Source organism: Prionailurus viverrinus, unplaced genomic scaffold, assembly GCF_022837055.1.
Source record: "Prionailurus viverrinus isolate Anna unplaced genomic scaffold, UM_Priviv_1.0 scaffold_39, whole genome shotgun sequence".
Lineage (NCBI taxonomy): Eukaryota > Metazoa > Chordata > Mammalia > Carnivora > Felidae > Prionailurus > Prionailurus viverrinus.
This window is the reverse complement of record NW_025927607.1, coordinates 1961881-1987139: the sequence shown is the minus strand read 5'-3', so window position 1 is coordinate 1987139 and position 25259 is coordinate 1961881. Positions and strand designations below refer to the sequence as shown.

General features: G+C 49.5%; 1 protein-coding gene across 40 annotated transcripts in view; it reads right to left on the bottom strand.

The window, feature by feature from the left end:
* Nucleotides 1-1174: 1174 nt before the first annotated feature.
* LRRFIP1 (LRR binding FLII interacting protein 1) overlaps nucleotides 1175-25259 on the bottom strand; it is a 141540-nt gene continuing 117455 nt past the window's right edge. For 33 of the 40 annotated variants that reach the window (XM_047846479.1, XM_047846485.1, XM_047846490.1 and 30 more), the window contains 4 exons: nucleotides 24324-24494; nucleotides 21699-21791; nucleotides 17659-17800; nucleotides 12250-15250 (listed from right to left, as the gene is read on the bottom strand). In XM_047846479.1, the coding sequence (XP_047702435.1) occupies nucleotides 13554-15250; nucleotides 17659-17800; nucleotides 21699-21791; nucleotides 24324-24494 (2103 nt within the window). In that variant the 3' untranslated portion in view covers nucleotides 12250-13553. Of the gene's footprint in view, nucleotides 2026-3951; nucleotides 4057-5144; nucleotides 5225-6087; nucleotides 6206-7764; nucleotides 7815-12249; nucleotides 15251-17658; nucleotides 17801-19157; nucleotides 20558-21698; nucleotides 21792-24323; nucleotides 24495-25259 lie in introns of those variants that run through there. The other 7 variants (XM_047846516.1, XM_047846519.1, XM_047846520.1 and 4 more) reach the window with 4 other exon arrangements.

The window sequence follows — 25259 nt, the reverse complement described above, 5'->3', positions numbered from 1 at the left end:
GTGCAACGTAGGCCACCCGGAGGCGCTCACGCTCTAGCAGTTAGCTCCCCAGTCCTGGCCCCCGGTTTCCCGCCTGCTGGTGTCAGCCCCTGCGCCCTGTGACTTGTCTGTCCTCTCGTGGGCGGTGGCCCCAGGCCCTCCAGTGAGGTCTCAATCCTAATTTGTCCTCTCTTGGGTGCTCTCCCTCAGCTCCAGGACATTCTCTAGAATTCTCTTCCACCCTTTCTTCGGAGTTGATGCCCTGCGGTGGGCCGATCATTCTTTATATTAAATTTTCCCCATTCAAATTACCGGTGGTTTTGGACCGGACCCTGATATATGGCATTCTTGAAAGAACCCGGAACGCTTAACGCTCATTAAGTAGAATTTCAAACTCGGAAGTCTTTTGAAAACCAACGTATTCTGACAAATCTTAGGTCAACGTAAAAACCACGTTGCTGTGGACAGTTGGGAGCTTCCACGGGATCAACGCAAGAGGAGGTTTCTGTACAAATACTGGTCTTGAACATGCATCAGCTATAGCAGGTCTGTGGGCACCAACCGCGGACTGGGGATTGGATGATCTTATCTATGGAGTGCTCAGGAAGGAGATCTGAACTGTAAGCTGTCCTTGGCTCGAGGAGACACAAACCCCTCTTGTGCCCTGATGCAATATAACCTTGCGGGTCCTGGACCCAGACGGTGCCGGGGACGGGCCCTCGTGACCTCCAGCAACGTGCTGGAAGCATTTTCTCAAACGTAGGCGCCCGACCCACATCGCCCACACCAGCACTCTCCCAGGGTCAACACAAGGTATGGTTTCGGGTGACCCTTGGTTTGCGCTCGCTAATGTCCCGAAAAGGTGGCCCGCGTCACCAAGCTGACTTCAGGTGCAATATACACAGAGTAACTAAAAATTAGCAAGTAGCCAGACTTTCTCTACTTCTGTCCTTGAAGAAATCACAGTTGTCTCTAGCCTGTAACTTCCTCAGTTTATTTTTTATTCTAAGAATGCCAATTCTTGGAAGTGAGCTCTTCCGATTCCTGTGAATATACTCTTTGTTTTTTCCACAGGGCAAGAGAAATTAATTGATTTGACAGGCTTAAAAAAATGACCCCACGTGTACAGAACAATTAATATGAAATAAAGATCTTCTTTCTCAGTGGGAAGAAAAAAAAACACAAACCACATGGCTAAAGTCTTTCAACATTTCATGTTTTAATTTTTCTAACAGTACATTCTTTAAAAGAAGTTAACAACTTCAATTCCAAATATAAGGATTAAACAATGCAAATGGAAAGCTGTCGTTTTTCGGTGGAGCTATTGCCTAATTACCCTGGAAAAAAGTATCCTTATGATTGAACCGATGCAAAAATCCCTTAGAAAAGCTTCATTTGTTGCCTGTGAAGAGTCTTCTTAAGGTCACTTTTACTTCTAGACCATCCCCTTGTTTCGAGTGAGAAGAGTTTCGCTTGGTAATGGCTTGTGGTTCCACAGTGTTTTGTGTACGGAAAGCGTAGACTAAGAGATACTACTGAAGTCGCTCACATTTGTAGATTGTGCCCCCAAAGGAAGTCCCGACACCGTGACATTTCCCCTCAATTTTCAGCAAGACACAGGAAAAGAAAACCCAAGTCCCAGTTTAGCCTTTACTTCGACTGCCACGTTCAGTGGGAGCCCGGAGCTCCCGTGGGCCCGATGTGCTCATTAAAATGACCTGCAGGTTCGGAGAGGCGGCCCCGCCGGGGGGGCGGGGGCCGCAGACAGAGGCATCTGGTGGCCGCGGGGGCTCCCACGGGCGAGCAGGGGAGCCGAGTGCCCGGCGGGCCTTCTCAGAAGCAGGGGAGGAAGCAGCAATCCCGGACGGCGACAGAGGCAAGCCCGCGCAACAGCGCTCGCCGTCCGCCGCCCAGGCTCGTGTGCAAGGCTGGTGCTCACTGCTGGGACAGCAGCGCACTCCTGTTTGCTTTCATCTTCTCCAGACGCTTCACTAAGTGGCCGTTGCTCACCTCAAGCTCTTCGGTTTTGTCCAACGCGCAGCGCAGCTGCAAACAAAGAGGAAAGGCCGCTCTGAGGAACCCGCTTCCCCCAAACGTAAAAGGGTCGCCCAGATTCCATCCTACTGGGAAACGCGGTCGTAGCCCGGACCCACTGAGGTCCTAGAGGTACATACGTACGCATCTGTGCGTGGACGTATTTTTCTGAACGATTCCTTAAGTAACACAAAGGACAAGACTCTGGCCTCGTGAGTCACTAGGCAACAGTCATCCTCTGGAACAACTTGGCCCCAGACTCCTATGACACGGTCCTGGGGGTCCTGAGGGTCTCACAAAAGGTAAGGGAGGCAGAGAAAGAAGAGCGGGGCCCAGGCCCGCTGCGGGAGTCGGTCCCCACAGCCTGGGCAGCAAGGCTTCTGCAACCAGAAAGGAACGCCTGAGGCCAAGGCGGTCTGTCCTGGAGCCAGGGCCGCAGAGCCTGGGAGTCAGACGGAAGCCCCAACAGCAGGGAGCCACGTGGACCGGCAGGCAGGGGCAGGTGCCCTAAGGTGGGGGCGGGGGAGCGGGTACAGAAGCCACGCGGTCGTGCAGACACGCGTTGTGGGAACAAGGTGTGGAGCCCTACTTCTGATCCAAAACCTCCAGGGAGGGGGGCTGGGGTCCCGAGGTTAGCCCCCTCCGCGTCCCCTCTCACCGGCAAGGGCAGAGGCAGAGGCAAGCCCTCTCGGCAAGAAATTTCCCCAAGTCTGGCCTGGAGTGTTCCTACAAATGCCGATCAAGCATAGATTCACAAGACACCCAACGCACGAAGGACAAGCATCTGACCAGCAGAAGCAAGAAACCACAGGGTCAGGCCCTCAAAGACACGAATCCATCCGCAGACGTGGAAAACAGAACAGCTGTGTGTGACACCTTTGTTTTTAATGTGTATTTTTGAGAGAGAGAGAGAGCACATGAGCGGAGGAGGGGCAGAGAGAGAGAGAGAGAGGGACAGAGGATCCAAAGCAGGCTCTGCGCTGAAAGCAGTGAGCCTGATGTGGGGCTCGAACTCATGAACTGTGAGATCATGACCCGAGCCGAAGTCAGATGCTCAGTTGACTGAACCTCCCCCCCACCTCGTGTATGACATCTTTAAAGAGATAAGGATACAGTTAACAAAGAAGCAGGACCACATGTGACCACACAACAGGAAAGCATCAGGAATGAATACACTTTAAAACCAGAAAAGGTGAACGGGAAGATTCGTCACCAGTGCAGCCAGGAAGTGGGAAGTACAAGGTCAGGTGGCTAAGAAATGCGCGGGCTGCAGGGACGGTCGGCCAGCCGGCCTTGGCCTCGGGTTGGAACCCCCGCGGGGGAGCAGACACACCAGGGAAGAGGAATACTTAAGGAGGTCATGGTTGCAAACTTTCCGTACTTGACTTAGAAAAAAGACTTCCTGGGGGCACCTGGGTGGCTCAGTCGGTTGAGTGACTTCCGCTCAGGTCATGATCTCACGGTTTGTGGGGGTTCGAGCCCCACATGGGGCTCTGTGCCGAACACCTGCTCGGAGCCTGGAGCCTGCTTCAGATTCTGTGTCTCCTTCTCTCTCTGCCCCTCCCCACTGTGCTCTGTCTCACTCTCTCAAAAGGAAATAAATGTAAAAGAAAAAAAAAAGAAAAAAGAAAATAGACTTCATGGATGCAAGAAACACCACACGCTCTTGAGCCAGCAGAACAAACAGCAAGAAGCCTGCACACAGCACACTGGGGTGAAGTTGTAGAAAATCAAAGACAAAGAACTCGAGAGAAGCTCGTCTGCAGGCGGCTGGGCAGAAGGACAGACAGACTCTCAGCGGCAGCCTTGAGAAGGCGGCCGTGATTTGGCCCCAGGCTCCCCGTGACGTAGGCAGATGTCCCCTCCCCTCCCCCCCTGCCCCGTGCTGCCAGCTGGACAACTGTCCCGCTCTCCCGGGAAACAGCCTAGAAAATTTACCTCTCTTTGGAGTTTCCGCTTTTCAGCCTTAAGTTCATCTTCTATCTTTTCGGCGTTTTCGGCTGCCGATTTATAACGTGATACTTGACTCTCTAACCTTATTACCTAAAAGGAAGGGAAACACCATATGTATAAATTCATAGGCCTGTTTTCTTTCTCCAGTTGCTTTATCACATGTGAGACCAAGGGGTGTGGCTTAGGGAATGGGGTGGGAGGACAGACGATGCAAACGTATGATCTAGCATGTTGGGCTATCGTGTAGGTTCCAGCCAAGCAAGCTGTTCGGAGCACCCCCCTGCTGACACCTGCTAGGGTCTCATTCCCTCTCTGACCCCTGGTCCAGAAGGGTGGCTCCCACAGTGCTGCTGTCCCCTTCCCTGCTTGGGGCCATCCTGCTGGAGAAGGCAGGTCGATGCAGAACGACACTTAGGCAAAGGACCTCAGCTCTGGTCCAGTGTCTCCTGGGGTGGCATGGTGTGGAGGTGGCAGGGGAGAAGGAAAGCCCAGGAAATAGCGGGGGGGAGGAGTCAGAGGCTTTGGGATGGCAGTCCCTAGCCAGGTCTGCGGCGAGAGACAGAAGCAGCCACGGCCCAGCGGAGACCCTCGGTCCACGGAGGCCACAGCATGCTTCCTAAACTCCTTCCGTGGGATGCCATTCTCACTTCTCTGTCCTCAAACATTCCCCAGAGTTCGAGCCACGCAGACCCATAACTGAGGGGGAGAGAGTACCATTTTTAACTCTCCCTTTGGTTAGGACGCAGTTTGCCCCAAATTTGCCCAGCATGCTGGAGGCAATGAATACCCCAAATCTAGGAACCAGAGAGAGCCACCTGGTTGGGAGAGAAAGACGGAAAAATCCAGGCAAGAGGAATGTCGCTGCGTGAAGTGTTTTAATATTAAATAAATTATGTTTAAAGAACAAGCTTTAAAAACTTCCCAGCCACTTTAGTGATTTTCTACAACCAAGCATTGTTTATAAAGGGTTAGTATCTGTTACAACAGCCCGAATCCTAATAGTGATCTTCCCTTCCCTACTCTCTCTCTCTGCAGGAAATACACGGAGGACCTTTTTTGGTTCTAGAAATCTGTCTGCTTCTCTTGGTGCTCAGCCTTTCCGAGCGAGTTCTAGCAAGTACAACCTGCTTAATCATCACTGTCACTCTGCCCAATATTGCTTAAAAGTGTGCACGTACATTTTGTTCTAATGCTGTTATCTCTTGCTCAGACTTTGCAAGTTTAAATTTGAGGTCGCTGATCTGTCTGTTGGCATCCCCTAAAGGGTGAGAGAGAAGGAACACGTGTTAAGCTCTTCGGGCTTTTTAAAGTGTTGAAACAATAGTTACTGGGAACCAAGCCCTTCCTTAGGAATCGGCATGCATATCTGTTAAGTCCTGGCCTGTGGCCCCACACCTGGTGGGGCTGAGACAGGAGAAGGCATGGGTTCTCCAGGAGCCGCGGATGGCAAGTGCCAGGCAGGAGAGCACCTGCGGGCACAGAGGACAACGAAATGGTAGGGGTGGGGCACTCGGGGGGCGGGGGAGACTGGCAGTAATTTTATCTCCTTCAAGCTTCTTTCTGGTTTACGTGTATAGAAAAACGCCTTTAAATTTTTCCATACAACAGGCTGATCAAAAGGCAGTTATATCAGGGCGCCTGGGTGGCTCAGTCAGTTAAGCGGCTGACTTCGGCTCAGGTCATGGTCTCGGGGTTCGTGGGTTCAAGCTGTGCTGACAGCTCAGAACCTGGAGCCTGCTTCGGATTCTGTGTCTCCCTCTCTCTCTGCCCCTCCCCTGTTCACGCTCCGTCTCTGTCTCTTGAAAATAAATAAACATTAAAAAAAAAAGGCAGTTGTATCCAGCGTAGTAAATATGGTTTCTCACGGGGCGCCATCTGGTGCTATCTTGGCGCACCTGTTCTATTCTTTAGGCTCAGACAGAAACATCCTTGCTCCACCCACCTGCCCATCCTTGTTCAATCCCACACAGAAACTTCTTTGCACTCTTGTGCTCAAGGGTTTGGGGGCAGCCAAGGGGAACACCAGGCTTTTTTTGCGAGGATGTTTTTTCTCTTCCAGCACAAATATGATAAAAATAGGACACGTAAAGCATTCACTTCTACACAAGGGTTGACATTTACTTTGTAGGTCCATTACATGCACGTCTGTCCCGTTTTCTAAGACGTCATCTCCAGGACGCAGATTGTCTAACTTGCCATTCTTCTGTCTCTCTTCCAGCTGCCCTTTGAGTTTCTTAATCTGAAAACACCCACCGATAAAATAGGTGAATTTCTCTATTCTCAAGGAGACTGAAAAGCTGAGCTTAGAGCCTATCAGGAAGGAAGCAGAGTGTAAAGAAACAATACCCCATAAATACAATCAGATGTTGCTCTGGAGTTATTCCCTGGGTCTGCAAGGTGCCAAAGAACAGGGGTTACGTGACGAGGTACCAGAAAAACGTAGTAAGAGGTTATAATCTACCAGCCACCTGAGTAGGGAGTCTCTCCTCTCTAATAACCAAACCAAGTAAATGAAAAACTTTGGCCGGTTAGTGCTTTTCTCAGAAAGTGATGGCATAATGGGTGAAAATGGAATTAGATTTACAATATCAGACATACATCATTTTGTAACTTGGGGTGAAAGGTTATTTCTAAGTTTGAAATTCCTCTTGAGTTCAGGAGGTGATGGTACATAAAACACTTGAAGTGTTTATCTAAGGGTTAGGAAGTCGGTGTGCCAGGTCACCTTTTCTTTATTCACTAAGAAGCCAGGAAGGACCTTCTGGATCCCCCCAGGCACAGAAATACTGTCATCGTGTCGCCAGCAGAACCGTGTGGTCGCGCACAGAGCCCGGTCAAGGTGCAGGGGTGCCACCTTCAAGGAGCTGGCCCCTGCAGAGCTCTCCTCTCCCCGGGGAGAGCCAGGTAGAGCCGGAAATGGAGTCAGCAGCCGGGACTGCAGAAAGTTACGGTGTCTAGGGGAGTCTCCCAGCTCTTGTGCTGTTAACCTCCATCCCCTGGGGACCTGGGGGACCCCACCTCCCCGAGCGACCAGCACCACCAAATCAGACCCCCCGCCCCATACTGACTGTTGGCGCTCTCTGCTCTGAGAAAATAAATACGGAATCGCGATGGATACACGTTCTTAAAAGATCAAAGGAACCTCAATGCTGCCACCACATTGAGCGCTTTCCCCGATTTTGAGGGAACTCTTCAAGAGAATTGTCACAAGTAAGGCAAAAATACCTTTGATTGCGCTCATGAAGGAAAACGGAACTGAGTTTCCTTAGAAAGGGACTGTGGCAGGGTTTAAGAACTATGGTGCATACAAAAAAGACCAAATGGGACAGCTGGGTAGTGTTTCCGGGGTGGAAGAGAGCCATGAAGGTAAGCCCCAATTAAAACAACTTTGATCGGCTGGAACGAGAGAACATCTGCCGGAAAGGGGTGGAGATCGCCCAGAGATCCCAAAACCGACTTCTCTGAGCCGGCGGAAGTGAGAGAAGTGGTGTCTGGGGTGACTCAGTAGAGCTCTTGCCTCGTTGCCTCAATGGCTAATCTAGGCTCTTCACATAAATATTTATTTTAAGTAGCAATTTGCATGGAGCATCCCAAATTCAGTTCTGTGGCCTTGAGTCTTTGGGGACGTCCTCTCTACACCTCGCATGACCTAGGATGCCCTACTTGGATAAAAATAGCAAGAACACAGGTTGGCTTGGTCATCTGCAGACATGACGTGCTAGGGTTTTCCCGACGAAGGGAGACGGTCAGGTGCCCCCCGCCCCCGCAGAGCTCATCAAGTAATAAAAAGATTGTTACCTGTTCCAATAAGCATTCCCGTTCATCAACAAGCTTTTTCAACCTAATATCTAAAGAAACCAAAAAGACACAGGTTGAGGTGGATCCGCGGAGCGCACCTTTCAGCAGATCGCTACACCGAAGAATGAGCATTGAGGTTAGTGAAACGAATGATGAAGGTATTATGCACGTACCACAGCGAATGAGGCCACAGACAGGACTGGGGAGGACGTCAGCCGAGGGAGGTTGAGTTGGGTCAACCTCCTACAACATGCTTATCTCATCATGGGTAGCATCCGGCTGCATGCAAACAGGCTAATCTTCTACTTGGGGTTAACATGCAAGAGCAACCACACTGCAACACAAGATCTCACAGGCTTCATGGTTTAACATCATTAGCAAGGTACAAACGCACTGGGCATCGTGGTTCATGTCAGTGGCATTTTCATTGTCCTTGACTTGCCGAGTTTATATCCCAGGAGAATTTCTTGCTCTCTTTTCCCTCACAGGCCCACCAGTGTCAGAGCTCTGACTACACGTCCACGAACCTTAAGTCTGCTAACCCGCTCGTCAAGAGCGGATACGGTCTCGAGACAGACTCGGTAACACTCCAGGTCCCCGTCACCCTCCCCCACCCCAGACAGAAGCATCTCAGGATCCACCCCCAACCATTTCTTTGAAGGGGCGTTGAGGAATACGATCTGGAATACAGAGGAGGAGACCAAGGGCTGGGTTTGGGCAAAACCCTACACCACTTTAAAGGACAAATCAGGATGGTGCGATGGTGACAGTGATGCTAATGGGTCCTGCACGGTCACTGCGTCCCCGCTCGGCTCGAGCAGGCGTGCCTTCACCCGCAAAGCCCCACGGGTGTGCCTCAATACTCCATCCCTCTTCTACAAGCGAGCACCCGTGGCCCAGAACAGCTAAGAACTGTCCTCAGGGCCACACCCCTCACCGCGGCCTCCTCTGTTGTTCCAGATCTAAACCGGGGGACCTCGGTGTCGGAGCCCGACTCCCGGCCCCAGACTCTTACTCCCGAGGGGACACTGCTCTCACACTGCGCAGCTCTGACTCACCACGTGAAAAGGAAATAATCTGTATAAAATGCACTTTGCATCTAAAAAAAAAATCACCTATCTCACATGGTTCCCCAAGTTACACGCTTTCTCTAAGTTGTTTTTCCAAACACCCCAAGTTGTTATTTTCAATTACAAAAGAACTGAAACCAGAAATGTCAACCATAAATTTATGATCTTCTGGATTCCATTTTAACGTGCATAATCAAATTGCTTCTGATATCTTATGCTTTCTCTTCCGCAAGCCCACCCAACGCTGAAATGAAATATAAACTCAGCTGTTTGTTCAATATTACTTTTTATCTTATGGTCTATATACAAAAACCGTAGGCATCGTAAGAGGCACTGAATATACTTGAAAATGATCTTAAAGCTCACCTACGTATTGTGTGCTTTTATTACGATATTTCTTTCTATTAGAAGACTCCAAATATCCTGGGTAGCAAGTACAAAACCAAGGTTAAGATGTAACAATAGCACCGGCCAACAAAAGATAAGGGTAACGTGACCTTCACTCTTATGGCGAGAATATGGAAACAGAGAAGTAAACTTTCAAGGAAGAAAAGTTTGGAAGCAGAATTGGAGAGGAAGTTTAAAAACGAAATTGTTCGAAGAGAACGGAAGAGAGAAAGGAGCAAATTAATTTGGTATGAAGAAGACGAAACAGCTTTTTGCAGTTCAACAGTTTTTTTTGCAGGTTTAAAAACCAAGCCTGGTTTGTTGACTGCACGGTGGGGCATCGTCGGTATGCTTACCGGAATCCTTAACCAGAGTACCGCACACCCACCTTTACCCTGTGTTTACCAAGTGTCACCGCTCATCGTTGGCCCATAATACTCAGTTACAAATAGACGTAAACCATTCATTTCAAGACCACAATTGCAGCTTTTAGAAACCAGGCATCAAAGAAAACGAAGTCACGGTGTTTCAACTTCAGACTTTTCTCTTAAACGGAGAAGTCAAAATGAGTTGGCTATTAAAAGGTCTCCATTCTTAAAAAAAAGCCGGGTTTTTCTATTAAACTCCAATAAGCTTTCCGGTACACAAGTTAAGAGACCCGTGAAATGAGAAACACTCAGTGACAAGGTCTCGGGACAGGGGGCGGCCAGTGCAGAGCGCTCCCGAAGTCTCTGAACCCCTGTTCTCCTTGGTCATTCTTCTGGCCTGCACATCATCACCCCATCTGTCCAGGTACAGCCTTGTCAACCACCGGCAGCCACCACTGTCCCCGAGCCCTCCTCCTCTGTACTGCTTTGCCTGGATCTGGCCCACAGCTCAAGAGAGCGGGTTCCGATTCCATTTTCAGAGAGCAAACGAAGACGGGGTGGCAGGGGGGATAATGATACACGACCGGGAGCATAATTTCCCTTGTGGGGATTAATTTCAGCCATTGTGGGCCTCAGGCCTCCTCTCCCCACAGCAGAGGACAAGCCACCTCCCCTCTGCATTTGCCAAGAGAGTGAACAGGAGGCTGAGGTCTCTCAAGAATCCACTCCTGCCTCGCACTGACTTAGTTGGGACTATAACCCACGTGGACAGTTTTCATCGTCCCCGGGGCCAGCCTCCCCCTGGCCCCTCCAAGAGAGCCTCTCCTTCCGGCAAAAGGAAGAACAGGGACAGGTCTTTCCCCCTGTTTACAGGCCCGAGAGGTCTGTACAGATGGGAACTGTATACATCAGCCACCACCGAGGTCGTTCACATCGCTGTAAAAGGCACAGTGGATAGAATGAAAAGGAAAGAGTGAGTGAAAGCCTTGCTCCTAAAAGACACAGCTTTCACTATACACAATCATCACACTGAATAAGCATATAGTCTAACACAACACAGGCACAAACACCCCTTCCTCTCCTTCCGGAGCCTGGACATTTGGAACGAGTCTCACTGAGGTGTTCCTTGTTTCGATGGTGTGCTGTACAAGGTGGTCTCCTAGGAGAGGAGTCTATCTGTGTGAACTCCCGGAACCAACACTCCAGGGTCCTCGTGACCGTGGAAACGTAAATGTTCAGGTTTTCTGTTCACCAAAACTCAGGGCAATACATCTCATTCCTAAAAACCCTTGAAAAAAAATTTATTGATTCTCAGCCTCTATCGTAATAGCCCAGAATTCAAAATTCTGTTACCTTTCCCTGTTTTCTGTATATACTCATAATTACACTTAATTATGCTTTTGAAGGAAGAGTTCCATTTTACATACAGTGGTATGTTCTGGTTTGGGGCTGGTAAATATTCTCGTTTTTTGATTTAAGGTATCAGTGATCAGCGCTTTCCTCTGTTCTGGATCATACTGAAACCTCAGGGGCCTGGGTTGCTCTGGCGATGGGGCTGACAGGTAGACTTTCCATTCTTTTCTGAGTCAATCTTTTGACTCGGAATCTTTCCAAATTGCCTCATATGCCTCTGTGCATTCCTGACCTGAATATACCTACGGTAACGATTTCTTGGTAATTTTAAGGGCCTTCCTGTGGACATCAATCGCTGTGCCACAATGTCATTTCCCCCTTGGAACAGGGTCACTGGTGTCCACACTGAAGGCTCTTAGATTATCAAGAAATGGGTTGGCTGTTCAGAATCCCTTTCTTCTTTCTTTGCTCACTTGCTGACTCTCAGCTGTCCCCGTCCACTAGGAGCTGGGTCGTATCTGCCTGTCTACCGGCACAGTGCCTTCCGGATATGAAGTGATCAAAAAGTCCATTACTTAAATGAGTGAGTGGATGATCGAGACCCCTGGACAGCTGGTCTGAGGGGTATGAAGCATGGCACAGTGCCCTTACATATGCTGTTGAGTAACAGAGGCAAGAAAGCCCTTAAAATGGTTGGATGATCTCACCATTTAGTGAGTTTGGTTGTCGAATCACCTCCCCAGGGGCCTTTGGAAGTAGGAATGAGAGAACTGCTCGCAAACGTGCATTCCAGGGTGGATGCGGCTTTGCTGAAGTTACAGGCAGCCGCCGACCCCCTTTCAAGTTCTTTGCAGCCCTTGGACTTGAGTCTCTGGCAAGCCTTGTATTTGTCCACGTAGCTGGCACAGGTGGAGAGGGCTTATCAGTCCCCGACTTCAGGATACTTACACAGGAAGAGTCAGTGTTTATTTCCACCATATTCTTCAAAACATTCTAAGTGTTGGGATGGGTCAACACAGTAACAGAATGGAGAGCTTTCTTAACAGAATGGGGTTCCTCACCAGACTCACAGATCACAGGGGAGTCTATGAGGGAAGATCTTCTCAATTCTCCCCAGGAAGGTCCAACACTGGCCCTGGCCTAGGGGCCCGGAGAGAAGTTGATTCGTTACTGACAAAGAGCATCAAGCATGAGTCCTTCACACAAGGCCGACTGGGAATCGGCAGTCCAGAAGTAGGTACTACTTTTAAGACCATAGTTAGGCAGTCAGAATTCAAGTAGGGCCAAAGACTAGAGTCACAGGCTTGTCAAATTATAAAATGTTGGTTTTTTTTATTTCAGTTACATAAGAACACACTTGCCTCAAATTTTATTGAGGTTCTGGTCTTTTTTTTTGCACTCAATTATATCTTGTAACAGTGACATGAATTCATATAATCTCATAAAGTGTCAACAGCATTCATCATGTACAGTCCTTTGTAATTTTAACATTTCACAATATTTTTTATTTAACTTTACAATTACTTTTTAAAAGGCTTCCTTGTATAGAAAAGCTAGATTTCCTTCAGGAAGATCAAATCAAGAATTTTCCAATAAGAATATACCGAGAAACAGCAAAGGAAAATATTTATACCAAAACACCAAAAGTGATTCTCTATTTAAAATATCCTGTTACAGTCCACTGAGCAGTTTGCACAAAAACGGTCACCTTTTGGATTGAGTAACACTTAGACAAATAGAAAGAGAAGTAATTTTAAGGTTAAGAAAACCTAAAAAATTTTAGAAATGGCCCCCCCCCCCAAATACCGCATTAGGAAATACAGTTTCAATGTACGTCTCTTCCAGAAACAAATTAAAAAAAAAAAAATCTTTGTATAAAATGGCTTTGGTACATGATCAGCACAGAGTGAGGTCAAAATCTACAAAACAAATTCAGGTATCATTAACAATGAGATCAAAAGGTTATTGGTTTGAGATAAAATATTTAAACGCGGTAAAGGGAAGGGAGATCTCCCAGTGCTTTCTTATCCCTAACATGATGCATTCCTGTCCTAAGGTGCAAATCTTATCACTCAGTGACCTATACGCTATTTGGCCGTTTATTTCCTTTTAAAATAAAATACCTCATAGGTCATAACGTACACATCAAAATCAAGTATGAAAGCACACGTTTGAATGCGACAAGTCAATTTAAATATCACTGTACTTACAATATGGAAGTCTCAGAATGCCATTTGGTCAACTGTATGCCGACAGATTTGGTCACGAGTATCAGCCTAAGGCAAGTGCTAAATAGCTTTAGGTGGAATTTAAGCAGAAATACGAAGTGTTATGAGAGACACAACTGGAGTGCTCTCCGTTGGAACGCATACTGATTACAAGCGTGTCTTTCTTTCTAATCGGGGTGACAGGCTTCGCGAGGAAGTATCCATCCCCAAGTAACAGTCTATAACTCAACGTGGTAGGCAGCTCGGTGGCTGACTGTCACATGGTGCGTCTGAATCAACGGGGGACGTATTAGGAGCCTCGCCAGTGTTAAGAGCAGATGAGCCTCTGACAGCTGGACCTACTGTGCAGTCCTTGGCCCCTCTACAGCCAGCCTCAACTCCACTTACGACAGGGTGCAGTCCTCTTTGCTTTTGCCCTTCTCGCTTCCGCCTCTCGGCTGGTCTTTGCTTTCTGAATCGGAGGCTCCCGGCTCTCCTGCGGGTGCTAGGTCATCCTCATCCTCTACAACCTTCCGGGCTATCTGACCGGCACATTCCGTCATCCCCTGCGGCTCTGTGCTTCCCGTGTGAGACGCGTCGTCGATGTCCTCGGGGGGGCTTTCATTCTCCAGCAGGGTGCCGCCGGACGCTTCTGGACTCCCTGGTTCTGGAATGCTGCGGGTGGCGCCGTCTCGTTCAGCGCCGTCTTTTCGAACGGCTTCATCTGGCTCCTTCGTCGCGCCTGATGACTGGGCTGTGTCATCTCCCGACCCCGATGTGTCGCCATCGGCTGCTTCTTTCCCCGCTTTAGTGTTTACGCTCTCATCTTCTTGGTTAAGTTTTTCATCCGACTCAATTTTAGGATTCTCTGGACCATCGACATTTTCACTGCTTCCCGCTACACTCTCCTTTTCTGGGCTTTCAGTGACCTCATCTTGTGCTTCTACAACTGGTTTTTCGTCAGTAGATTTTACCTGCTCTTCTTCCTTAACTTCACTTAAGTCTGGGTTCTGAAATGTTAACTCTTTCTTAACGTCTTTCAGGGTCTCCATAGGCGCCAGTGGTTTTTTCTTCTTGTTTTTCTTCTTCTTGTTCTTCGTCTTCTTCTGGGATGAATCCAATGCCTCTCCCTGTTGGTCATTCTTTTCTTCCTCGGGTTCTTTCGTGTCTGGGGGCTCGCTTTCTGTGTCTGCCACACCTACATCCGTTGCTCCCTGAGGACTGCTTTCGGCTGCTGGACAACAAGGCACGTTCCGCACTTCTGTCTGGATCGGTTTCTCATCCCTCGGCCCCCTTTCCTGGTCCACCTTTTCCTCACTCTCCTCACCTACCGCTGTGCTCTGAACTGGGAGCTCCCTGGGCTCAGCAACTTCCTGCGTGGCGGGCTCTTTCTCTAGGTCATGCCCTGAGCTCGGGTCCAACTCAGTGGGGACATCTACCGCGTACTTTTCATCATCACTCACGGTGTCACTGTTATACCTCGGAGGTCTGGAGGCTACTGTGCCCACCTGCTCCCCAAGCCCCCTTGGCCCTGCCTCCACCACACCCTCTGTGGGGCTCCCACCTCGCTCCCTCATGTCTACACTGCCCAGCTCTCCAATTTCAGGTGTTTGTGGAGACGCAGATTCTTGACATGGCTCTGTGCTACCCTCTCCCAAGATTTTCAAATCTTCCTGTGTTTCTGCAGATTCTTTACTTTGGTTGTTGATATCCAAGGCATTGTAACTGTCCTGCTCAGTCACAGGACCTGGGATTTCACCATCTAATTCACCCAAGCAGTCGGACCGCTCAAGAGAAGCCCCAGTCCTGTCGTCTGGTGTGGACTCAACCTGCTCCGTGTTTTCAAGAAAGGAAGCATTCTCTAGACTCTGGTTTGGAACGGGTTCCTCATCTGGACCATCTGCTAAGACTCCCGGTGAGGGGGCCCTGTCTTCAGAGGCTTTCTGGTCCTCGGCATTTCCACCAGCATGGAACACCTCTGTGTCCGCACGCTCCCGTGCTGGGTCCTCTGTGTGCTGTTCTTGCTCAGTATTCTGCAACATTCCTTTTTCCCCCACATTCTCCACAATTTCGCTTCTCACCTCCACTTCACTGGCTCTTCCTAAAAGACCATTGAGAAAATTGAAGGGACCCCGTGAGGTGGCGACCGCTTAACACACATTACAGCGTAAACCCGTGTTCTCTCTCCCACCCGACCCCGTTCCTAAGGAGAGAGAATCGCCAGAGAATCACACGAAACAGAAGCCTTTGCCAGTTCCGTGCGGCCAAGCAGCCATGGCGTCAGCCAACATCCGATCAGCGAGGGCCACTGCCGCCATCTTCAAGGCAAGAGTGGCGGCTGGTGCCATCTCGTGTGAACTGGTTTTCAAAGGGTGCCGTTAAGGTTTACCAGATAGAGCTCTGGATCAGGCAGCCAAACAATCCCAAATGAGGGGCTTAAGAATGACCTCCGGTCCCCGTTCCCTCTTCTCATTGCCAAACACGCGTCTGGGCTACTCCTACTTCCTCAGCTGTCCACCTGCACTGCACATCACGTGGCTCTAAAACCCCCTTCAAGCCATCTGAAACCTGCAATTCACCTGAAGAAATTCGCCCCTTGGTCAGTCCTAAGGGAGATCCTTCTGAAATAGCTCACACGAGGTAAAAGGAAATCTACCCCCCACCATCTAATTACTGTGTTTCTGAGAAAGCAGCCTGTGCCTGACACACCCCTGCTTCGTTCCCTAACGGACTGGGGGGTGCTTCAGCAGAGGCCAACACTCGAGGGCAAGATGACCACTTACTTAACGATCAGTTATTCACCAACTGAAGAATTACGAACTAAAAAAAACCACGTTACTACTCTGGAATGAACACTTACAGTTTAGATTCTACACAAACACACCCCCGGCGTATTAGATGCCATGTTGCTATGAAGTGAAAGCCTGATAATTTTCTACCACTGTGGTCTCCACAGTGGGCCCACTCACCCCAGACAAAATGGGAACATTAGTAGGACTTCTGGTAGTTTTGCTTCACCCTTTAAAGATGTCTATCAGGGCACGGGTTTTATAACACACACTTTGCATTGATAAAATAGTATGTGTACATGTATATATGCGTATTTGCGGATACATATGTAGATATGCAGATTAAAAATATACATATTGGGAAGTTCCCGTAATTCTTCACTGATGGGGATTTGCGGTCAAAAAACATTTGGAGCTCACTGATAAAAGTGATATGTCCGGTTCTTTAAGGGTTGGTGTCCTAAATGGTGAACGAAGATTTATAAGATGTGTATTTGAACGAGAGTAGCGTGATCAAATTCCCAGCTGCTCACAGAGCTAATATAAAGGTATGATGGAAATCAACCCATTTTTCTCCTTTCAGCAACTTATACACAAGGCGCTGTATGCGTGTAGCATACACGCATTATGTTGTAAAGGTAACGGAGTATCTCCCTAGGAAGCGAGTCTTGAGAAGTGCGGGCCTACAGGTGTCTACGTTTCCATGAGTAAGGCAGTAGGGTGAAAGCTTCCACGTGGAACTCAAAGTCACGGGCCCTGGCTGTACTGCGGCCTCACTGTAAAAAGCAGGGGCACAGCTGGTCCTAAGTGACAAGGAGGCCATATCTGCTGGCCGGATTCCGAAGGCTGCACACCAGATTCCGAAAGCCTACCCAAAAGCCAAATATTACGACAAATCTCAACGGGTGAATCTTTGCAGGTGTTTGCAAACTGCAGCGAATGTTCTTACTGTCTGTTGGGTTTCCCAATTTACATTCTTGCAGAAAACAAAATGTGACCTACAGAGGGACAGCACCTCTGACAAAGGGGAAGGCATAGTCAGACTCCTGTTGGTAAAGGTCCAACTCCCACTCTGACCCTCCAGCCTGGGGCTGCCTGTCTGTCTTGTCCCTCCCACCCCCTCTACCAGCCTGGGGCTGCCTGTCCGCCTCGTTCCCCGCTCCTTTGCCCCTCACCTAGGGCACCTGAGAATGGCAACCAGACTGTATGTCACAAGCCCCAAGCCACCGTCCGCGGGCACCTCATGGCCTCGAAACAGCGAATGGATGGTGGGTAGAATGTGCAGTTCTTGTAAACAGCGTTAACTAACTCACTCACTCGCTCTACAGCCTTGGCTGTTCTGACCTTTCAAGAAATCTGCAACGGAGTAAGTTAAAAGCCGTACTTGGCACATATCTGAGGAGAGGCAAACAGTACTGCCCAAACGGTCCCTTAAGTTCAAGACGATCTTCCTTGTGTTTCACAGTTTCGCTTGGTGGCTTTGAGAAGCAAGAGAAATGTATTCTTCAGCCATCGGTGGTGAGCACAGAGATGCGTGCCAGAAAACACACGTGGGTGATCGCACCGCTCGGCAAGGAAACTCCCATGAAGTGACAGAACGCATGGCATGCTGGGTGATGGTTAATTGATCAGTGATGATTACGCCAATTCTAATAATGCATGGAAGGTGCACCAATGCTGACCGGAAGATACAAGAACGCAAAGGAGAATCACCACTTACCTAGCGTCCCGTCCCCCATCGTCTTGAGAGCGTTTAACTCTTCTTTTGTTATCTTGGTAGGACCTCGGTGTCCAACGTTATTTAGGGTGTCGGAAGTCTCTCCATTGGTAGTGATCTCTGAATTGAGGACTATTCCGTGTTTCTGGGGACAAAAACAGACTCGTAATACTCGCTGACTGATCTTAGGTTAAACTCTGTTTTGTTAATAATAATTAAAAAGAAACTGTTTTTTCCACCAAGTCCAGAAACTTCCACAGAGTCAGAGAAGCAGCAGACACCACGCTCAGAAGCGTTCTATCAACACACACAAATCTGGGACATCTTCCTCCAAGGGCCGCCTCTTTTTACATGCACCAATCAATCCCATGCCTTAATGTGCTGGTGACCAGACACTTTTAACAGGCATCCCTTGTAACTGCACGTAGTGGCCCGCAGGCTGCCACGAAGGAGGGCATCAAGCAAATCACCGTCAAGTGACCTCACTTTTAAAACCCTGGCTGCATTCTTTAAAAAGAGAGACAGAGATAAAGAAAGAGTTTATGTGCGTCTTCTGAAAGGAATAAGTACCATTCGTGCTGAAGAAGGAATTAAGAAGTGGCTGGAACATCGGCTATACTCAAAGGAAATATCGCCCACGTTCACCACACAGCCAAACACTCTAAAACCAGTTAACGCTCGGCAGCTCCAGGCTGCGCACTTCACCAGGGATCTCAGACTCACTCACCACTCCTGCTGCCCACAGCTGTCTCCCCGAGCTTAGAGGCAGCCCCCGTGCCGGGCTCACAGCCCTGGGAGGAGCAGTGATAGGAACCTGTTCCCCCTGGTTGACCGCTGTGGCCCTGACCCCTGAATATAAGCAGCTGACACTGACGTGTTTCCACCGCCGATGTAGGAACTGGCCGTGGCCATATCCTCTCCCAACACTGTCTCCTACAATGCAAACAGCCCACCCGGAGCCCGTTTTTCTTAACTCAGTGTCCAGCCAGCAGCTGAAGACCCCTTCACTTGGCCCAAACAGGACGTGGGATTTTCCTCAAACCACTGGGTCTCAAAGTCTAGTTAGTGTGGGCCTCACCTGCACCACTGTTCAGCTGGAGAAGTCCTGAAACTTGAGTCTTCAATAAAAAGAAACACATATGTTCTCTAACTTTGAGTAATGTCCTGGAGAATATATTAATGAATGTGAGACAAAAATCCAAAAAATTCCTGGAAATCAGAGCTGCTTTTGGGATCAGATATGCTTGTAAACAGACCCGAGGGAACCTGTGCTCATTGGATGTGTCTCTTCAGTGTCAGTGAACCTAAGATTTGTAATTACCAGGACTAAAATCTGGGGCGCCTGGGTGGCTCAGTCGGTGAAGCGCCAGACTCTGGCTCAGGTCATGATCTCCGGGTTCACGGGTTCGAGCCCCGCGTTGGGGCTCTGTGCTGACAGCTCGGAGCCCGGAGGCTGCTTCGGGTTCTGTGTCTGCCTCCCTCTCTGCCCCTCCCTCACTAGCACTCTGCCCCTCTCTCTCTCTCTCTCTGTCTCTGTCTCTCGCAAAAATAAACATTAAAAAAGAAAAACCAAGAACAAACAAACAAACACAACTAAAACCAATGACACAAAATTAACTAACACCAGTTCGCACACGCAGTCATTGTTGAGAACCCCGGAATCCGCTGTCGCGCGGGTTTTCTCGTTTTTAACTCTACTTTGGCTTCATACCTTCAATTCCTCTTTCAGCATGACTACTTCTTCTCTAAGATCATCTCGGTCACTCCTTATGGAATCAAAGAACTCTTTCTGCCTCTCTAAAGCCTGAGTGTGAGCAGAGCAGAGAGAGAGAGAGAGAGAGAGAGAGAGAGAGAAAGATTCGCACGGGTGAGCAGGTGACTGAAGCGGGAATAAGGAGGCTTCTGCTGCATAAAACGCCAACAGGGTTAAGGCGTTGTGTAGGATACGCTTAAAGATACAGACAAAACGCCAAGAATAAGCTCCTCGGGGATTTACGCCAGCCGAGAAACGGCGCCTCACGCTCCCTTTAAAGGCATTAACATTTGGAGGCTCCTGTATCCTATTTCTGTCCGTCGCCGCTCGGCGTTTGCTGTCCCCGATGCGCACCACGTGGTCCTGGAGCAGACGCACGTGCTCCACGTCCTGAGCGAGCGTGGAAGGGGAGACGGAAGGGACAACAGGGACGGCCTCGCGAAGCACGCGCACGGCCGGTGTGCTCCCACCTCGGAGACCCGCACTGGCGCCGTGGAGGGCGCCAGGTTCTGGAAGACGGCTGTCATCAGGAAGCACGGCGGTCACCCTAAGCGGGTTCCTTCCTACTCATCACGCCTAAAGGCAGGTGGGCTGCTTTTGTCATTAACGGAGGGGGGCGGCTGAGGCCTCCAGGGGCACATTTCAAGGTGGGCATAGGTGGGCACAGCGCCCTCTGCCTTGCGATTCCTCAAATGCCTTTCAGAAAAGCCCGGGAAACGCCACACAGAGACTGACTCCAGGAGGCCGGAGCCTTCGCCCGTCCAACTGCCCCAGCGTGCCTTCCTCGCTCCTGACATCTCAGCGTGCTGCCGGCCTGCTCCGTGCAGGCAGAGAGCCCGGTGAGTGTCCACGACATGCCCACCCCCCGTCCCGGAAGTCAGCTTCAGGTTCAGAGTTAACGGCAGCTTGAGTAAGCCAGTGCGTTCTCGGTATTACTACCTGGTGTCACCTGGGGCCACATGCACGCTCATGCAAGTGTTTCTGCAAACCGAAGACCCAAAGCACTGTATCTGCGGACTGCCCGTGTGAACAGTTGCACAGACGTGGGAGTCCTACCCCTATCTTCTTGTCTTTCCACTCTATTGTCTCCTGAAGGTCAGAAATGTCCCTGATATAACTCGCCTGCTTCTGCTGTAGCTGTCGGATTTCCTGAAGGATAGGAACAGATAGAAAGAAAGCAGATAAAGGGTTAAGCGAGAAGACAAAGGGTGGGCTGGAGAGCTCTGACCCCCAGGGAGCCCCAGGGAGCCGGCAGGTATCAGCCCTGATGCCCTGATTCGACCTGTCTCTCTGCACGCAGGAGCCTTTTCCTGCGCCTCGTCCCCAGCTGCCGGAGCGCAGACGGAAATCCTGCCTGGGGGAAATTCTGAGAGGCACTAAAGTTCTGATCAGGTTAAAAAATTAGAACCAAGCCTGTATCGGTTTCCTGTTGCGAATGTAACACGTTACCGCAAATTCAGCAGCTTAAAAACAACACGGGTTTATTCTCTTCGAGTTCTGGAACTCAGGGGTCCACAATGAGTCTTACGCCCTGGAGTTACGGTGAGGGCAGGTCTGGACTCTCTTTGGAGGCTCTAGGAGAGAAGCTGTACCCTCCCCTTCTTTTCAGCTTCCAGAGGCCGCCGTGTTCCTTGGCTCACGGCCCTTCCTCCCTAGGCACCAGCCTCTGCTCCCTCCCCGCTGCTGCCTTTGACTCTCCTGCCTCCCTGTGATAACACCGGGCCCCCAGATAATTTAGGGTCAATTCTCCATCACAAGGCCCTTAACTTAATCACACCTGCAATGTCCCTTGGGCTGGGTAAGGTGTCACATCCACAGATCCCAGGAATCAGGACGTGGACCTCGTAGGGGGCCATCATTCTGTCACACCTCCCAAAACAAACGCAAAGCCACCAAAGGTGAAAACCTTCGGGGCGCCTGGGTGGCTCTGTCGGTTAAGCTTCCCGCTCAGGTCATGTACGATCTCACAGCTTGTGAGACTGAGCCCCGCAGAGTCGGGCTCTGTGCTGAGTGCGGAGCCTGCCTGGGAGTTTCTGTCTCTGCCCCTTGCCTGCTCACGCATACACATGCGCTCTCCCTCTCTCAAAATAAGTGAACGTTAAACAAACAAACAAACCAACAAAAAGGAATGAAAATCTTCAGCAGCAAAAGGGACTATTCTCCTTAGGCGAGGCATGATGAAGAATTAGCCTGAACTCTCGATTTTCGAGAAAACGGTTCACTTTCATAATGCACCCACAACGCCCTCCTAAGCCACAAAGAGAAGAGAAGACCGGGAAGGGCCACCCACCTCCAGCATCTCTTCTCGTTGCTTCAGGGCCTCCTTAACTTCGGCAAACTGGAACTGCAGGACGCTGTGGGCGTGCTTCTCCCTCTCGAACTCCTACGAGGGAGGAAAAGACTGACCAGGGAGGAAAAGACCGACCGTGCACGTGGTGGTGCGAACGCACTTTCTTCCTAGTCCGCGCTCCGCGACTTAACTGACCTTGGAACAGACTACCTGTTACCGTGCCCGCCGTCACCGCTTTCAAGGCCTTTTAGCGATGTGAGCCCACTTCTCTGCACTTTCTGGTTTACCGTGAGCTCTCCCCGAGGACCCGGTGCATCTGACAGGTGCCCCCTGACACTTCGCGGGCCGGCAGGGCCCAGGAGGGGTCCCTTCCCCGGGGGGCTGCCGCAGCCCAGGCTGTCCGTGCGGGGGGGGTGGCTGTGCCACGGACATCGGAGGGAACTCTCCCCGATTTTGAAATTCAACAAACAGGAACACTGGGGACCAAAAGGGGTGTAGACATGGTCTACTTTGGCAAGCGTATCTAACTAAGTGGATGGCCAACTCTGTACTCCGGGGCCCCCACCCCAGGGACAAAACAGGAAAAGGTGGGGAGCACAAAGATCGCCCAGTCCGACCCCGCCCTCACCCCAGGGACCCGGCAGCACGCTCCTCTGAGGTCCCCGAGAAGCTTAGATGCTGCACGGTCCCTGAGGACGGTTTGGTATCCAACTGACAGCCGACAGCTTAGGGGACAGCAGGGTCCATCTCCTAGGTCGGTGAGGGGTTATTCTGGAAGGTACATGACCTTCACTTCTCACCCTGGCATCACTGCTCGCCCACTTTCTGAAGTCCGAGGGTCTCCGTACCCTCCTAGCTGTGACAAGGGCCTGCCTTTTGGGGGCTCTGCTCGGTCCCTGCTCCCCAGCTTGGGACAACATTCCAGATTCATCCAAATTCTCTGGAATTAGATTTGGGGGTTCTTGGTCTACTTCCTGATGCCTAAGTGAGGACATCCTAGGGGTACTTAGAAGGCATTAATGTGTCCTCCCCCACACATGGGGCCCAGAACGTTCTCTCTGCTCCTATATTCCAACAGGGCAGCGGGTCTCATGGAAAGTTTCTCCTTTGTTTCAGAGTCTCGCTCCCAGAAACTTCATAAATAAAATTCTTCTTTAGCTTCTAAATCAATTCTATAGCAGTCAAAGAAGGAGACCTTTGAGGTGTTAATGGCAGCTTGGTTTTGACCCTTGGGATTTAGGGTACAGAGTCAGTTAAAAAAAAAAGATAGGGACACACACAACATAAATTTTGCTTATCTCAGCAACTCTGGAAAATCAGACAACATCCCAGGGGTTGACAGACCAAATAATTCCTAAAAATCTGAAAAACAAGTATTCCTTACTTTATGTTCCACAAAGAACATCTAATTAGTCTTTTGTCATTAATTTCAACATAGGCTCAGACTTTTTGCTGGTATCATAAATTAACCTAATTTAGCTTAATGAAAGTATTTAATCCTTAAATAGAGTAACTGTAACTTTCTCCAATCAGTAGAAAATAAATATCGTTTTCTTAAAAGATTTGATATCTACAATTTCTTGTCGGTGATAAGAGGTAACAAAATAAAAATCCAGAAATGCAGTTTAATAGAAAAACAATTTTTAAAGATTTTATTATTAAGTAATCTCTATACCCAATGTGGGGCTCAAACTCAGGACCCCAAGATCAAGAGTCAAATACTCTACCGACTGAGCCAGCCAGGCGCCCCCACAGAAACATCTTAAAGCCTCCATTTATGACCATTCAAACATGCTGGTTTTTATAGGCATGTTTTTTTCATGGTTATGACTTTATCTTACATGCAAACACACAAATAATCTCCCAGTAAAATTGTCTCTAGTTTACAGACTGAAGTTGTGCATGATACTAATATTAATATTATAATTATAATTAATTTTAATATTATTGCAAATCCCTCAGCAAAGAGCATGGCATTTTTATTCTCAGATGTCTGGGCTTCCTGGACAAGTGGAGGACCATCATTAAAAAAAAGATGATCAGGGGCGCCTGGGTGGCTCAGTCAGTTGAGCATCCGACTTGGGCTCAGGTCATGATCTCGCAGTTCGTGAGTTCGAGCCCCGCGTCAGGCTCTGTGCTGACAGCTCAGAGCCTGGAGCCTGCTTCAGATTCTGTGTCCCCCTCTCCGCCTCACCCCTGCTTGTGCCCTCTCTCTGTCTTTCAAAAATGAATAAACAAAAATTTTTTTTTTTAATTAAAAAGAAAAACAAAAAAGAAAAAGATGATGACAGGGGCTGCTGGGTGGCTCAGTCGGTTAAGCGCCCAGCTCTTGAGTTTAGCTCCGGTCATGATCTCATGGATTTTTGAGTTCGAGCCCCGAGTCAGGCTCTGTGTTCACAGTGTGGAGCCTGCTTGGGATTCTCTCTCGCCCTCTGTGTCTACCCCTGCTCCAATGATGCATGCATTCTCTCTCAAAATAAATAAATTTTAAAAAGTAAAAATAAACGAAAAAAACTCATACGTACAAACACACATACACATACACACACACACACACACACTCCACATACGCGCCATTATCCCAAAGGCACACATTCCACCATTCTCTCTCGCACGGAAGCTCACTTTGTTCTTCTCTTCGTACTGCCGCCTGGACTCAGCCAGCTGTTCTTCGAGCTCCAGCAACATGTCCTTTAATGTGTCAACCTGGTACATGAAGTTCGTCTTTTCATTGTCAAGCTGAGCGTTGGAAACCATTGCCTTTTTGTATTTCTCCTCAACTTCCGCCAGCGAGTCCTGCGGAAACCGTGTCACGTTTTTGAAATTATAGTAAGAAAACAAGAGGGAGATTAGTTGAGTGGTCTTTGAAAACAACAACAACAAAACAAACAAACAAAATCCAGCCCTAATCTTAGGGCAAATGAACCAGGAGAAGACATACAGGATCATTTCAAACGCACAGAAATTCCCCCCTTTTCGCTTTGGTCAAATCGGTTATTAGCCACTCAGAACATCAGTTATTAACTCAGAGAGTTGGCTCTCAATTGTGTCTGGGAGGAAGATGGCTTCCACGGCCATCAGCACAAGGGAGACACGTGATGAGCAGGCTCTGAGCGCGGGCAGGCCTCCTGCCTCTGACCTCATCACTCAGGGGCACCTGCTGCGGCGGCTTGGGGCCCTCAACAGGTTTCTGAAGGAATCACTCAAGAAATGTGCCCAGAACCCAGGAAAGAGCCGGTGCGTGATGGCGGAGAGAACAGAACTCCCACCGCTAGCTGCCGGCTGCCCCCGCCTGGGCTTGAGGCGGGAAAGGATTCGGCAGAATTTTAGGTTTCAACCCACAGGCCAACCAAGCAAACAACACAGGCCTCACTGGGTCGGTGCTGGAAGGACAGAGCGCATTCCTTTGAAAGGACAGCTCTGGGGAAAGAGGCCTGCAAAATCAACGTGGCCCTGCTGTGTCTCACACCCGTGCCGGCCAGGCCACAGACTAGACCAGTGCTTACATCTCAGAGCACAGATCAGGGCCAGGTGACCCCAGAACGGGGAGAGTAAATCCCT